The sequence below is a fragment of the Panicum virgatum genome, chromosome 5K (assembly GCF_016808335.1).
Source record: "Panicum virgatum strain AP13 chromosome 5K, P.virgatum_v5, whole genome shotgun sequence".
NCBI classification, from domain to species: domain Eukaryota; kingdom Viridiplantae; phylum Streptophyta; class Magnoliopsida; order Poales; family Poaceae; genus Panicum; species Panicum virgatum.
Window position 1 is genome coordinate 31,167,775 of NC_053140.1, and position 16,274 is coordinate 31,184,048.

Consider the following 16,274-nt stretch of genomic DNA (forward strand, 5'->3'; position numbering starts at 1 on the left):
TCCTAACGTTCTAAAATATAAGTCGTTTTGACTTTTTTAAATTCATATATTTTGCTATATATTTAGACATATGTTATATCTAGGTGCTTAGCAAACACTATGAATTTAGAAAAATCAAAACGACCAGCATTTTGAAACAGAAGGAAGTATTATAATAAGTTGGATTCAAAGAAAGGTCCCTTGATATGACATCTCGAATGCGCATATCTATCATCACCCGTACTACTAGTATCTTTAATTTTACCCTTAGCTCGCTGCTCCTTATCTTTGAGGGCTCTTTATTTCCGCTGCCGGCCCAAGAAGTAGAAGAGGCCAAATCGTCGTAGACTAGATTGCGCACGGATTGGGGGCGCTTAAATGCTCAGTGCAATTCGTTGCTCGCGGCGGAGCCGGCCGGGGAGTGGTTGCAACGACCTCGATCATCAAGTGAGTGCACGCCAACTGATCTCATCTCGCCGCTTACAAATAGAAAGAGATTTACGATATGACATGACGGATTCAAAGAAGGGTCCCATTGATATAACATCTTGAATCACACATACCCCAGCTTGCACGGAAGCACGGAAGGGAGTTTGGGACCGTCTCCACTCAATTGTCCATTTTCCCCCCTCTTTATTCCCTCTGTTGGTCCAACAAGCAGAAAAGGCCAAATGGTCGCCGGCCTACTTGTTCCAGAAACTAGATTGCGCATGGAGGAGGCGCTGATTAAATGCTTTCTTTTTTTTTTGAGGGAAATGCTTTCTAAATTGGCACGTAACCAAGCGTTACGTCATTTGCAACCACCCTGCACCTGGCTTACCTATTCATTGATCGCAGTCTTATTTTTTTTGATGGGCATCGCAGTCTTATTGGAGCTAGGGACGGCGTGGATGCACGTCAAATCTGAGAGTACTTCCTCCGTCCTGAGATATAAAGTATTTAATTTATTCTAAGAGAAACTGTTGATTAAATTATTATAAAAAAGTAATAATATTTTGAGTGTCAAATAAGCATAATTAGATTCATTGTAAAATATATTTTTATAATTTAATTTATTTAATATATTAGATGTTAATATTTTTCTCTATAAATTTAGTCAAACTTAAACTACTTTAACTTGAGACAAAATAAAATACTTTACATTTTAAAATGGAGTACATGCTGCGGATAGGAAATATATATCACTATTAGTAATCTTTTCCTATTTCTAGAGCACAATATTTTCATCCAAAATTTTGTTATGATCCAACAACATTACCGACAGGTGAACCCGAAGCTGCGTATATAATGAGCGCCAAAAAAATAAAACTACATTATATGCTAAACGAACTCGAACACGATTAGAGCTCGCCCTGTTCATGGGCTGGTTTCCCTGGGTTCTGGTTTGCTTTTGGACCAACCCAAGGAAAATATACTGGTCCGGTGTGGGTTGGCTTTGCATGGTCTGCCATCAGGCTGAATAATATGTTGGGTTGGGTTGGTTTGACTGGTTTCACGGGTTGCAACGCTGTTTCCGTTTAGTATGTTATGCATGCTGGTCGGATGTTTATGCCTATTAGCCTTAGTTTTTTTTTGCTAGTACATTTGATTTGGCTAAAAAAGAAGTGGGAATAAATAGATATCAAATATTTTTCAAATAGAAAAACTCAAGGTTCTCAAAAATAAATAATATCATGTCTATAAAATTATCAAGCCCTAGACAAACACTCTGATTTAATGCAAAACTGCAATGATTCAAATTAACAAAAACATAAGAAACACCCTCACGGAAGTAGCGTTTGGACCGTTTGATCTATCATGCAAGTTGCAGCAATCCCTCGGAAGAAGAAGGTGGTCCAAGATATATAAAAAAGAATAGTGATAGAGTGGGCAACATCAAATTTTTTTGGCAAACTTGCAAAGATGACAAAAAAATTGATGTTGTTTTAGACCACTTGGGTCCACGCCGGTCTGGCTCCAACCCGTGCTAGGGACTGGGACAACGGGTTAATCTGGGTTGGGTAGGGCTGGTACCCGATTTTGCTGAACCGGTGAACAGGGCGAATTAGAGCGTCAATACACATTAATTAAGACATGCTAAAAACGAGTGCTGGAATGAATCACAGTACATCACATCTCTTGTTACTTTTGACACCGGTAAAACCAAATCAGGTTCGAACGTACGCATGCAAATAAATCAAATTGGAACAACCAATGAATATGAGTCAAATTACGAGGTGAAAACCCAATATAATATACAATTGAACTGTCCGATTATTCCAGTTCTCAACTGCACGCCATGAACCTACTGCTTGATGCTGCACATGATGGAGCGAACAAAGTAGCGACGGGGATGGCACTCACGCATTGAAATGTGATCATTACGAAGCATGAAATGTGATCATTACGCAGACGCATCAGTCGCGCTTCGTGCCGCTCCCATTCTGCCCTGCAAGGATCCTCGAGATCTGCAGCCCCCGGCTGAAGGCCTGGTTGAAGAGCAGCCGCGTTTGGAACTCGGATACGAAGGGGAACCACGACAGCACGGCGATGGGCAACAAGATGAGGAGCCCCATGGTGTACTCGTACATCCTCGCCATCTCCTGGATGGAGTCCCATGGCCCCATCTTATGGAGCGCGGCTCCAGTCCTCTGCCTGAACTTGGCACAGCAGGGGCCTCTGCATGCCGCCCCAGTGCCAAATGGGCAACATAACTTGTGAAGTGGTTCTATGATCAACCTCCGGAACAGCGGTCCACATAGTTGTGCAATCTAAAAGGAGCAACAGAAGGTGACATTAACATGAGTGCCCGTACCAGAGAATAAATGAATACACATACAGTATATGAGCAAGGTAGCGTATAAGTATATTATTGATCAGAAGAAACTCACCAGAAGAATAAACCAGCCCGTGGGGATGAAGGCCAAGATACTGGCACCAACATCTGTCACAGCAAGATCAAATCCAACAAATAGAAGGACAAGCAAACTGATGAGAACAAGGAAAACAATGCCCTTGAGGATGCGGAACACGAGTTGAAACCTTGTAACAAACTTCTCTCTCCCCATTGAAACAACCTGAAAGAAGGGGGGACACTCCAGGTGTAAAAGCAATAAGATAAAAATATAAAATAGGATGCACTGCAACACTAAACTGACTGTTACCTTTAGTGACATAAGAGCGACTGCTACAACTAGCCATGACAGTGCATATACCTGGGGAAAAGAACAGAGCATTAGCTGATTGATTTTCTAACTGGGGATTACAATGACAAGGGCCATTCTAAGCAGGTTTCTTACCAAGAAGCTTTTGTTCCCGTGCACTATGTGCAAGTGGTAAACGATACCATATTGATAGATCAAGAACCGGAGGGAGAGGATGAGCTCCAAGAGCAAGCTACGTATTCTTGCATTCCTCAGGTGGTCATGCTCACTCATCCACCAAGCCTCCCAACTCTGCTCAGGTGCTAGGCCAATACCACCTCTATTGCTCATCCACTTCCACCAGTCCATCCAGTCATCAACAGTCTTGTGCCACTCAAAGCAGGATGGGTTAAAGACAAAAGGCGCAAATAGCCAACAGAAAACAAGGAACCATATGGAAACTGTGACGTACAGATACAAACTGGAGCTTCTGTACGTACTACCATATGCTAGATAAACAACCAAAAGAATAAGCAGCTCCAATGCTTTCACAAAGTGGCTCCGGGAATACATCCGATAATTCTCAGCATACTTTGCATGGCGCACAACAAACCCTCTCCCTGTAGCTCTATACTTTGCTCCACCATGAAGTATTGTCCTGCCATAGTAGTGACTCTTTGTTCCAAGATGAAAAGTGAAGAAAACGGGAGCTAACTGAAGTTGCATAATTACAAACTCTGCCAGTGCTCTACCAAATCCTTTCTCCAGGCCAACCTCCATCATCATTGGGAGGACGAGCAACATCCCAAGTTGGAATACAGATTGAGTGGCAAGTACATTTTCAAATGGTTTGATATTTTGAATATTTGGATCTTGGAGTATTGACTTCTCTAAGCCACTCAAAACAAGGTATAGCCTCCCATATAAAAATACATACACTGTGAGAACAGCCACCTGAAAGTAATACATATAACTCAAGGCCAAGTCATAGAAAAATTATAGAATTAAATTCATATACACACGATTTACGTAGTATGTGCTCAAGCCAATATATTTTTCACTTTCTATTAGATTATTAGTCCTTGATTAAAAACATTAAAGACACACATTAGTCACATTACCCAACATGCAAGCTTTGTACAAATTCTTAGGTAAATGAAATAAAAAAGGTCAGGGAGCATACATGGCATCCCAGATTATGCTTGTGAAAAATATTGATATCCAAAAACCAAAATTTTCTAATGGTTCCAGTGATGAGACCTTTTGCATGTTTTGTTGCTCAAAAGTTGAAAATCCAGATCCCAGATACTATTCTTTTTGTTTATTAGGCTTGGTTTGGCTTAGGCTGGGTTTGTTAGGAGAGATTGAGTTGGTTAGCAGGGACTGGGAAATTGTTTGGTAGATGTCTCCACTGATTATATAAACTAGGTAATGGTGTACTCATCCGCTTAATCAATATATCAATATCAGTTATCATGCCTTGTAGGCGAAGCTAAGCCATGATGGCTTTGGTGTCGCACTGATGAGGTCCAGGGCTGTGTCCAACTACCTCTCACAACTATTCCCTCAAATTCCTAACTCCAGTGAATATCACAGCCATCCTATGGAATCAATCAATCGGCTTTCCTACTTCCTGGAAGTCATATTTATAATAAGTTACTAAGTTGATATGTCAAAGTGTGAGACCCATACCATGCTATTGAAGTAGAAGCCAACTGTGGTGAAGTACAGAGATAGCATCCTGTAGAAATCAAATCTCTGTCCTAGTCGATATATATCACGACATAATGCCTGTTCACCGTTTCCATTTGCCACCTTAGCTTCAAAATTGGATATTTGGTTCATTCCAACATCATGTCCTTTACCCAACTGTATGTATTCATGATGTGTGACATTTCCACGACGCAGAGTTGAATTGAACCCTTTGATGTCAACAAGACCATTGTGAGCATAGTGGGAAGAACTAAGCAACTATGCTCACTGCATATCTCAGGAAAACATACCTGCAAATATATCCTCGCTAAGGTTGATAACCTTCGATGCTTTACTTATGCCACCCCTTGTGAGGTGAAAGAGTCTATCAAAAACATCAGGGTGGCCATAATGGAATCGTACCCTGCATCAGAAATTTCTTAGAACTAACATTCCAAATATTCATAAAGATCACCAAAACAAGTTCTAACAAGAGCATTCCCATCCTACTAACATTTGAATTCTACCACTCCCAAAAATTAATTAAATTACCAACTAAACTTATCACTCTATTTCATGTGTATATTCTACACTATTTCATGTATAAGTTATACTTGGAATATAGGCAGCAAACTGTGACTGTAGAAGGGATAGAATTGGTATAATGGATGGATTGTATTAGCTTGAGGCCTCGGCCGGTATATATAAGAGTACAAGACTTGGGGTGCAAGGCAACCCCACCGGATATGTATGGCAGTCCGGATACAATATCTAAACTACCAAATATACTCTAACATCCCCCCGCAGTCACAGCGGGAGCACTGCAGACGGTGAGACTGGAGGAGAAGCCGAAGGTAGGAACCGACGAACTGACATCCCCCCACAGTTGTAGCGTCGGCGCAATGCGGATGCTGCGACTGGAGAGAACCGGCGAGAAACTCATGCGGATGGTAGCCCTTTGTGCCGATGTCGAAGAAGCCGAACTGGAGCAAGTAGCCGTGGTCGAGGAAGTCGTGCGTAGGGTAGCCGTGGTCGATGGTGAGCTGTCGAGGTCGCCGATGGTAAGGAGCCGCACAGGAAGCCGCGGGCGCACTAGGAAGCGCCATGGTGGAGGCGTAACGGAGACGACGCCGGAGACGAAGACGCGACGTGTCGAGGCAGTCGAAGAGAGAGTCGATGCCGCAGTCGACGCAGACACGCCATCGAGCGACACATCCCCGGGTTTGCCAGACCCGTGAATGCATCGGGGACGATGGCACGCACCGGTGTTGCCAAGACCGGACGTGAGAGGAAGAGTGCACCACCAAGACGCCGTTGTCTGAGGGACCAGCAGAGAAGGCCTCCACGACGGTCGCAGGCGCAGAAGAACGGCGAGGAAGAAGATGCCGATGCAGCCCGCAGTTGCTGGAGTAGACGAAGGGGTAGAAGTGGACGGCGACGAGGTGGTGCTGGACGAAGCGACGAGGTAACCCCGGACGATCTGGCGCAAGGCCTGATGATCCGGAGGATGCGGCGGCGGAGCTCGAAGAAGGTGACGAAGAACTCGAACAGCTTGGTGAAGACCATGTGCGCGCAAGGCGCGCACTGACGTAGTCGTAGACGATGTCGAAGATGCGGTCTAAGTGGCCGGCGTGGACGAAGTCGAGGACGTAGTCGGCGGCGGTGAAGATGCAACGACGAGGAACACCACGGACTGTACCGCTGCTGCCCGAAGAGGCGAAGCAGCGACCACCCTCCATACTCGGAGAAGAGGCGCGCAATACGATGACGGACGTCACGGGAGCCAGGTGGATCGCACATGTCGGCTGATCAGACTGAGTATGCGCGAGGCGAGACGACGATGGGAGAAGTTGGTGGAGGCGACGACGAGCCGGCGAAAATCGACCTGCGGACGTGGCGACGAGGTGGGCGGCACAGATGGGCGTCCCCTAGGGCACCGTCCATGTCGCTATGCCGCACAGTCGAAGACGAAGAAGAGGCCGGTGAAGTCGATGCTGATGTCGAAGTAGAGGCGTGCGGTCGACGGGCGGTGGGCGACTCAATCTCGAGCAGTGCTCGAGTAAAAAACAGAGGAATTACCAAAAAAACAAATCAGCAGCAGCTCGTGTAGCACCTCTGGGTGCGCGTAGCGCAATCCTCTCAATCTCCTCTTTTTCCTTCTCTCCCGTCACAGTCAACGACCGCATCTGAAGCGGAAGAAACAGAGTGAGAGAGAGGGACGGCGGACGGCGATGAGGGAGGCGGGCGGCCGGCTCCCTGCGGCGGCGCTGGAGGTCCTGCGTCGAGCGGCTCCCCGCCGGGAGGGGCCGCGGAGGGGCGGTTGAAGCCGGGCGGCTCCCTCCCTTGCGGCGGCTGGAGCCCGCGCGGGGAGAGGCGGCTGGAGCCCGCGCGGTGAAGGGGCGGCGCCGTCATGCATGCCGCCGGCGACGAGGTCGACGCGCTGTGTCGGGGCCCCTGCTGCCACCACGGCAGCATGGGGTAGGGCACGGACGCCGGAGGAGACTGCGGCTGCCACCACGGCAGCGCATATCGGGGTCGTCGACGACAACTTTCATGGCGGCGGTGACGAGGTACGTCACGATCTGCTGTTGCTAGACGCGAGGATGGCGGCGGATTAAGTCGATCCGCCGCGATGGAGGGCGCTGCCCCTGGCGGAGGTCATGGGGGACCTCCCCGGGGGCGCGCTAGGAGGCCGTCGAGGGGGCGCCCTGGATGGGAGCCGTGGGGGACGGCCAGCGGCGCGCAGGAGGCAGGAGGGGCGCCGGCGGCGCTAGGGTTAGGGCAGCGGAAGATAGCCTAGGATCTCAAACCCTAATCTCGTGATACCATGTAGAAGGGATAGAATTGGTATAATGGACGGATTGTATTAGCTTGAGGCCTCGGCCGGTATATATAAGAGTACAAGACTTGGGGTGCAAGGCAACCCCACCGGATATGTATGGCAGTCCGGATATAATATCTAAACTACCAAATATACTCTAACAGTGACAACTCCAAAATCTCTGTACCCATGCCCATTCCTATAAGATTTATCACTTCAACACCATGCGGTACATTACCAGTTCAACAAGTCGCAATAATTACAAAATCTGTGTACCCCCATTATCCACTCTAAAATTTATAGGTGAAGACAACAATAATCAAAAGATTAGGCATTCCACAAGTAACAACTTATCAAACTAAGGGTGTGGGTACAGTTCAAAAAAACTAAGGGTGTGGGCAATGTAACAGACATATTAAGAGGTTCCTTTTGGCTAGAATAAATGCCTTGTCCTCATGATATTTCATTGATAGTTAACACCAATATACAAATCTTACAATGACGAAATACTTTTATATATGGTACTGTATAGATTCAGTAGGAGTGATGCTCAGCTATATTTGCAAATAGAAACAAATCAGTTCCAAAAGTAGAACATCCAGGATATAAAGCCATTAAGCCAATTTAACCAAACACAAATGTCTACACAAGCTCCAGCTTCTCTATGTTTCTCCATTAATAACATCACTTTCTCCATTGGGATTATTATTATTTACTAGTGCACATGCTAGAAATCTTGGACTAAGCACCCAAATGGAAGAGCTAGAAATACAACAAATGGATCATGTGGAAGCCTAAATTGTATTTGCGGTTTTCTACAAACAACGAACTACATGATATAGGCTATAACACAATAGCTGTTGGTGTATATGTGAGCCCATATATAGAGGCCCATCTAGAGGCCCATGTATAGGATCTATATATCCCACCCTTCTAGGGTTTGAAGGAATACATCCATTATTTCCTTCCTACAGTAGCACCAGAAGGTGAAGTGCTACAGAGGCAAAGCAGACTCTATTTAAAACAATGCTTAACACAAATATCAAATTTAATGAGAGGAACCGAGCAAGATTAAATATGTTGATGCTGTCAACAAATTACACATCTAGCTATCAGAGTTTGCTAAATGTTGAAAGAGAGAGGAGGCATACTTAAGTGTGTTGGCAAGAACACGTTGTCCAATAGTGACGAAGCTGGTCTCTTGGTTGGACATAAACCAGGCGAGGGATGAAACACTACATGTGAAGTAACAATAAAATTAAATTAGCATAAGACCACAATGGAAGTCAATAAAACATAGTGTAAGAAAAACTGAAGACATTTAAATATATTGGTAGCAAACAGAAAAATCAACCTTCCCGTAAATATATGCTCCCGAACACCCAATATGGTGGGCTTTGACTTTCCATGTGTAATAAGGAACTCTTCCAAGAGATTTCTCATTTTAAATGCTTCCTCAAGGTAGTTATCCTATATAAGTAGAAAACTGTAAGATGTCTGCTAACTTGAAACTTATTACATATGGATTAGTGTACCTGGTTCATGTCAATTGCTTGAAGTGCATCTCCTCTTGTGAAGATTATGGCATGATTTTGATTATTAGGCTTGCCCTCTCCAACATCTGTTGGTTTACCAGGAAGCTTTATCCGGTAAATTTCCTGAAAAATAAAAATAAAAATGATAACGCACCAGCACCCTAGAATGTTTAACATGATCATGTATCTCAAGATTTCCACATGTTAATTGGCTACAATAAAAGCAAGGTCAAGCCATAGTTATTCATGACCTATGTTAAATTGGATGCATTTTTAAAGTTGAAGGACACTTAGCACACTGAGCAACAAATGGATTAATCAGTTGTTATTTCCTTGTAATATTTATATTCAGATTATTTCATTGCCTATTGGTCCACATTTAATTTATAGATAATAATAGCAACACCCCATAGACAAGCGAAAGGTAAATGTAGTTGGTGATGAGAACCAAACACTTGGTCGGGTGGTAGTGCCTCCAGTTCAGAGGATAGCCACCTGGGCTTGAACTCAGGATAGCCTCCTGAGAAACTAGTCTCTGCAAGTCTCCTGACCAGACAGTGTTATGCATGTCCCACTAAAAAAACGAGTCGGTTCGTACTCGGGAGAGTTTCAACCTTTCCATGGCCAGAAAGGCCAAGCAAAGCAAAATATGTTCGCGCAAAAGGAAAAGAGCTATAGTATTGGAAGAAGTGTAAAACAGGACGGTCGAAACAGATAAGGTGTGTGTGGGTGGGGTTGGGGGTGGGGGGGTGGGGGGGGGGGGCAGATGAATGAGCGATTTAACTTTTTCCTGCTCTGCACTGCTACTGTGTCTGTGTGGCACTGCTCTTAGAGACTTAGGACTGTTGCTTGTGATCTTCTGTGCCACTAGTTCCACAGATGGTGTGAAGATTCCACATATATATTTCATTTAGTGATATGAACATACAAATATAATTAAAAAACATATATATATATATATGTGTATTAGAAGAATACAAGAATCCTAGTTTGTTTTCTAAAGTTTGCCCAAATGGACACCTGCACCCATGTCATGGTAACACTGCTTTCTATATTAACTTTGCAGTCCAGAGAAAACTATAGTTGATGATAACATGACATCTACGGAAGGAAAGTAAAAGTTCGAGTTGAATGTAAATTCAGTACCTCATCATCACCTTTCACAAGAACAGAGTAATACTGTTTCTCTATTTTACCATTTGGTAATTGTAATTCCTTCTCATCAATGTAAGCAATGCGCAAGGCCGGATACCTGCATGTTGTGCACAGGAAACTGATGGAAAACACGGAAAAAATTATTCAAAACAAAAAAGAGAAAAGGGTCAAGAACTTACGTCAGCATTAGATTTAAGATATTCTCATAGAGACCTTTCTCTCGGGAATCCTTGGATGCCTTATGCACACCATAGAGTTGACAAGAGACAACATAAGTGAACTTGATATCAGCAATAGCCTTGGACCTCGCAGCTTCCTCTCCACCCAAATCAGCTTTTCCATAACAAGATAATTCAATATATCACAGCATAACTAAGGGATACGATTTTCATTTGCATCCACCTAAAGTAAAAATTGGAGGAACCATGTTCAGAGGACTCAGTGGCTAACCTTCATCATTTATCATATCCTCATAGCATTGTAGTTCAAGAGCTCGTCTATAGTACATCATTCCCCTCACTATAGATAACAAGATAGAAAGAATAAGATAAGCAGACAAGACACATTTTTTTATAGCTCAATGAAGGATAGGAAAATCACAATACCAGTTCTGGCAAGTGTTTGACCACGATAAGATGCCCATAAACGAATATCATCCATGTGGCCTTTTACTGCTGCTTCATCATCTGGGTCAACTCCAATACGTTCTAGAAAGTTGTTCCATTCATCTAATGAAGTGGCAACACTAGTTATCAGAATTTAGTGTACGAGTCATCATTGACATTTTTACCTGTCTATAACAATCTGATGAAATTTGTTTGAGAAACATAGTACAAGTCTGCCTGCAAAAGGTCCGGGGCGACCCGTTTTGAAGCTCGCTCCGCTCCTCAATTTGGCCCATGGACCGAAGCGGGTCGATTCAAAAACAAAAGGGGGCAAGAGGGTCGTGACCCCATCCATCCGCGGTGACCCAAGGGGCAACCCTCCTCGCATGCCGCCGCTGCGCTCCGCAGCCGTGCTCTCGCATCGACTTCGGACTGCCCATCCCCGCCGCCGCCCGCCGCGCTCCCCTCCAACCTCCTCTCTAGCTCGCTGCCGCACTCCCCTCCGGCCTCCTCTCTAGGCTCCAACCACTAGATGCCAATGTCGCCGCCACCGGCGTCGGATTGACCTCTTTCTGCCGCGTCCAAGCTCGCTCGTCATCCTTGCAAGCTCCAGCGGATTTCGAGGGCCGGATCCCGCTCGCCTCTTGGCGGATTTTGCCTTGGCCGGGTCTCCTCGCTATGATGAAGAGCTCAATGGAAGCCGGGAGTCAAGCCCTTTCCCCCAGCATACACGTGTGTGGTTGGTTCGACCCTAGGTGCCCCACGGGGCAGTTGGGCTTTAATGACGTTAGGGGCGGTTCAATCCGTGAACCTCCTACTCTGACGGAGCAGAGGGTCACCAACAGGGGCGCTCCGACCCGGACCCTTGGCAGACATAAGTACAAGGTGTTTGCAGTTCACCTGGATAGATCTTTTGTAGATAGAACAAAATCGAGATACCATCTTCATTCTTTCTATTCAATTCATAAGACGAATAGAGTACTTCTTCATTGTAGTATGGAGTCAGAACACTGAATGTGGAAGCTCGTTAGAGTGTAAAACATTTCAAAATAAATGTATTAGAAAAAAAAAACATGACAGAAACATGAAACATTTCTGCACAGAAATACAAATATGTGATTTTGCTTTCTCTATGAAACACATATATTCCAATATTAAAAAAAAATGGAATAGTTGGGCATACCTGCTATACTACTGAAATAAAAGCTCATGGATGATATATATACACACCTGAAGGAAATCATATCATGCACATGAGGTGCTCTCGGCATTTTCATAAAAAGTGAGTTTGCGAAGAATGTGATCCTCCGTCGAGCATCCAAGTTTGTTGGTACATCCATTGCAGAATCCTTCATAGTCAACAATAAATGCAGCCGGACAAACTGAAACCATAATAATTTATTCAGTACAATGGAAACATTATCATCAAATTTTAAATAAATCATAGTGGTAATTGCAGACCTTCTCCCTCCAAAAGCCATCCTTTATCATATCCATATTCAGATTCGTGAAACTTTGCTTTCTCTCATCCTCATCTTTCGAAATGCTGCCACAATTTCCCATACAAGTAGAAATCATATTTCATAAGGAATTTTCTTACTACAATGTTAGAACCATATCAGATCATCAAAGTTCTTACCTCTGTCCATCTTTCATGAAGTCACGTGTTGTAATTTCCATAAAATCTTGCAACGCATTAACAATTTTCCTCTCTTCAGCACCATTAATAGGTTCACTCTTCTGCAAATGTTAGATGGTGAGTAAAAACAAAACATTAAATATGAAGGACATGGAAACAAGCAAATACAAAGTTTTCTCGAATAAGCAAGCACAGATATTGATGGGAAAAAATCACAGTAAGAATTCTAGCACTTACCAGAAACTGTAATAATTTCGCCAATGTAGCACTTACTTTCCCGATTTCTGCCATTTCAAAGTCTTCCAGGAATGTTTTATTTGTCATGCTATAAGTCACTTTTCTATCGATTTCAATGACAATACTGCAAGTATATGCCAAAATGCCCAAGTCAGCAACATTCTGGGTGATTCAATACAAAAAAAATAATTAACTTTCTATCAAAATGGCAAGGATGGTTCTTTACTTCCGATCATTAGAGTCTAGTAGAAGGCTATTGAGGATAATCATCAAGGATTCATAACATTCTATAACTGCGTTATATCTGTCTCGGTCTAGTTTGACTTTTTCAATTAGCTCATGTTCATCGCCTTCTTTGGAATTCATGGCCATATGAAGAGCTGTGGGTACCTGGTACATTCAAAATTCCATGAATATTCCTTATCTTACAATATTTGATCATTCGCATCCGATATGGCTACTACTCACCTTGCTAGCAAGAAGGAATGGTGGCCACTGAGTGACAGATAAGTTGCTTGAAGATGATGGAGCCATCAATATGTCCTTCTCTCTGATAACATAGAAGCAATCAGGTTTAAGGTGAATGACATACTAGCCTGACATACTGTTTAGTGTTCCAACCTATCGCTGATGAGGTCTTCCTCTCGTAAGGAATTGATGAATGAATTCCAAACACAAAAGAAACTCCTCTGCTTAAGTGCTTGCTGCTAGTTACAAACAAAAAAAAAATTAGTCAAATACAAATAAACTGGTTGCAACTTTGTGAGCTTTAAGAGAAAATAAGACATCTGCATGTTCAGCCATTCGAGGCATTGGCAAACAAAAAAAAACATTTGTCAGTATGAAACCTCTCTCTGTTTTGCCGCAATGCATTTACTGAAAGCTTCTGGCATTGATTTGAATCTGGCCCTGAACATGCCAAGGGTCCGTATCTACATTAAAAGCAAATGTAAGATCTGGTAACTAAAAATTCTTGTAAACACCATATCACAAATTAGACCACTGACCTCACCCACGTGATTGAGGGCACCAGAAACACCTCCGAAGGCAGTGGAAAAAAGGGCATACCAAATTTGTATGTCCATAAAGTACACCTACAAGTACAGGGGCAGGTGAAATGGCTGAGAAAATCATAAGAATTCTTGTAATTTATTTACATACCAAGACAATTGGTGCCCATATGGTAATGACAACACCCAGGTTGCGTGGCACTGCAAGAAAAAAAATATTGTATGTCACTATATGTCAGAGAGCCACTTTTTGGGGAATCAAACAAAATGGAGAATCAAGCAAAAGAGGTTTAGAACCCACTTTTTTTTTTGAGTAACGGTTTTTTTATTTTGAGTAACGGGTTTAGAACCCTCTCTGTTTCATTTAAAACTGTTGGTGTATATGTGAGCCCATGTATAGGATCTATATATCCCACCCTTCTAGGGTTTGGAGGAATACAAGCCATTATTCTCTCCTACATGATATCAGACTAGATTCTCTCCATCTCTCTCTCCTCCTCCTCCCTTCCTCCCTTCTCCTCTGCTCCGGCCGCGCCGTCCTCCTGGCCATTGCCCAGGCCCGCCACGTCCCCAGCCGCCGCCGCCCCTCCGGGCGCGTGCGCGGGGACCCTGGCCGCCGGTGCCGGGGCCGGCACCGCCGTCGGGGCTGCGGGGGGCCGGATCTGGTCGCACGCGCCCCGTCCCGCCTCCCGGTTGGTGCTGCTGGAGCCTGAGGCTCCCGCCGCCGCGGGCGCCGCCCCTGCTCCAGGCCGCCGCCTCCGGCCCTTGCGCGGCCAGGCCCTCTGCTCCCGGCGCGCCGCCGCCCCTGGTCCAGGCCGCCGCCGCCGGCCCTTGCGCGGCCGGCCCCTCTGCTCCCGGCGCGCCGCCGCCCCTGCCCCAGCCCGCTGCCCCTGCGTGGCACCACCCCGCGCTCGCCGCTGCTGCGGGCAGGCCGGCCCTGGGTGCCGCCGCCGCGGTCGCGCTGGGGCTGCCCCTGGCCCTCTCCGCCGCCGTCCAGAGCGAGCAGGGCGCGGGTGCGGGCGTGGGCGCTAGCGCCGCCGCTGCCGCAGCCCAACCCGGGCCCCTGGATCCGCCGGCCCAAGGCGCCCCTGGCCTCCAGCCCGCCGCCTCTGCGCGGCACCACCCCGCGCTCGCTGCTGCTGCGGGCGGGCTGGCCCTTGGTGCCACCGCCGCGGGCGCGCTGGGGCTGCCCCTGGCTCCTCCCGGCGCCGCACCTGCTACCGCGCATGAGCGCGCGCAGGAGATGCTGCGGGACCTCGAGGCCAAGCTCGTCGAGGCCAAACTCGTCCAGGCCGCCGTCGCGCCAGCCGCGCGGGTCCCCGCCTCCCTCGCAGCCGCGTACGCCGCGCAGGTCGTCGCGCCCAGGGACCCCGCACGGGCCGCTGCCTCCCTCGCCGCCGCGCGCGCCGCCCTGGGTGCTGCCCCCGGCGCGTGGCTGCCCCAGGATGCCGCCGCCACCCCGGCCGCCAGATCCGCCTTTCCCGGGGCCCCTGGCGCCGCCCCTGCGGCCAGACTTCCCGTGCACGCGCCCGCGACGGTTGAGCTGGCCATGGTGCGTGTGTCCGCGCCGCCCGCGGTGGTGCCGTTCTGGACCCCGCCCGCCCGCTCAGCCCAGCCAGCAGCCGACCTGGCCCGGGGGGTGAGACCAGGCTGCACTGGCGCAGTCCTTCAGCGCCATGGGGCTGACGTCGCCGGTCAGCACCGAGTGGATCGCCGACTCCGGTGCCTCTTTCCACACCAACCCAGATGCCGGTATCCTCTCTTCTGTCCGACCACCACACCCCTCTTGTCCTTCTTCCATCATGGTTGGTGACGGGTCTTGCCTTCCTGTCACCGCCGTGGGTTCTGCTCCTGGCTCTTTTCGTCTTTCCAATGTCCTGGTTGCTCCTCAGATGGTTCATAATCTTCTTTCCATTCGTCAGTTTACAGCTGACAATTCTTGTTACATCGAGTTTTATTCTTCTGGCCTCACTGTAAAGGATTCGCCCTCCCGGCGTCTGCTACTCTGGTGTGACAGCACGGGGCCCCTTTACACCCTTCGCCTTCCTTCTTCCGCTGCACCACTCTTGCCTTCTTCTTCGCCCTGGCCGTCTTGGTCTGCCGCGACGCCGTCTTCCACCACCTGGCACCGCCGTCTTGGTCACCCTGGCCGGGACGTCCTGGCTCAGCTCAGTCGTAGTACCGATGTTCCTGGTACTAGGGCTCATGCTGAGCCCCTCTGCCATGCATGCCAGCTCAGTCATCATGTTCGGCTCCCTTTGTGGGCTCATTTGTAGCAACACAACTGCTCATGAATGAAGTTTATGGACCTAAAAATGCATTTTCGGAGTTTTGGACCTAAGTGACACAAATTACAAGTCTATAGACCTAAAAATGCACTTTCAAATTTTATGGACTATGTTTTCAGAATTTATGGACCTAAGTGACACAAATTACAAGTTGATGGACCTAAAAATGCAATTTTGAAGTTCGTGGACCT

The 16,274-nt window shown here is 46.7% G+C and overlaps 1 protein-coding gene across 1 annotated transcript in view; it reads right to left on the reverse strand.

The window, feature by feature from the left end:
• Positions 1 to 2,074: 2,074 nt before the first annotated feature.
• Positions 2,075 to 16,274, reverse strand: part of LOC120707103 (callose synthase 7-like) — a 52,274-nt gene continuing 38,074 nt past the window's right edge. Inside the window, exons 17-40 of the mRNA XM_039991877.1 lie at positions 13,947 to 13,996; positions 13,793 to 13,879; positions 13,634 to 13,717; positions 13,407 to 13,492; positions 13,254 to 13,335; positions 13,012 to 13,175; positions 12,786 to 12,909; positions 12,549 to 12,649; positions 12,371 to 12,455; positions 12,140 to 12,291; positions 11,810 to 11,919; positions 10,910 to 11,032; positions 10,755 to 10,823; positions 10,484 to 10,637; positions 10,296 to 10,401; positions 9,150 to 9,272; positions 8,969 to 9,084; positions 8,766 to 8,849; positions 5,105 to 5,217; positions 4,794 to 5,023; positions 3,258 to 4,055; positions 3,123 to 3,173; positions 2,850 to 3,035; positions 2,075 to 2,729 (exon numbers count right to left, since the gene is read on the reverse strand). Coding sequence (XP_039847811.1) covers positions 2,376 to 2,729; positions 2,850 to 3,035; positions 3,123 to 3,173; positions 3,258 to 4,055; positions 4,794 to 5,023; positions 5,105 to 5,217; positions 8,766 to 8,849; positions 8,969 to 9,084; positions 9,150 to 9,272; positions 10,296 to 10,401; positions 10,484 to 10,637; positions 10,755 to 10,823; positions 10,910 to 11,032; positions 11,810 to 11,919; positions 12,140 to 12,291; positions 12,371 to 12,455; positions 12,549 to 12,649; positions 12,786 to 12,909; positions 13,012 to 13,175; positions 13,254 to 13,335; positions 13,407 to 13,492; positions 13,634 to 13,717; positions 13,793 to 13,879; positions 13,947 to 13,996 — 3,632 coding nt within the window. The 3' untranslated portion in view covers positions 2,075 to 2,375. The remainder of the gene's footprint in view (positions 2,730 to 2,849; positions 3,036 to 3,122; positions 3,174 to 3,257; positions 4,056 to 4,793; positions 5,024 to 5,104; positions 5,218 to 8,765; positions 8,850 to 8,968; positions 9,085 to 9,149; positions 9,273 to 10,295; positions 10,402 to 10,483; positions 10,638 to 10,754; positions 10,824 to 10,909; positions 11,033 to 11,809; positions 11,920 to 12,139; positions 12,292 to 12,370; positions 12,456 to 12,548; positions 12,650 to 12,785; positions 12,910 to 13,011; positions 13,176 to 13,253; positions 13,336 to 13,406; positions 13,493 to 13,633; positions 13,718 to 13,792; positions 13,880 to 13,946; positions 13,997 to 16,274) is intronic.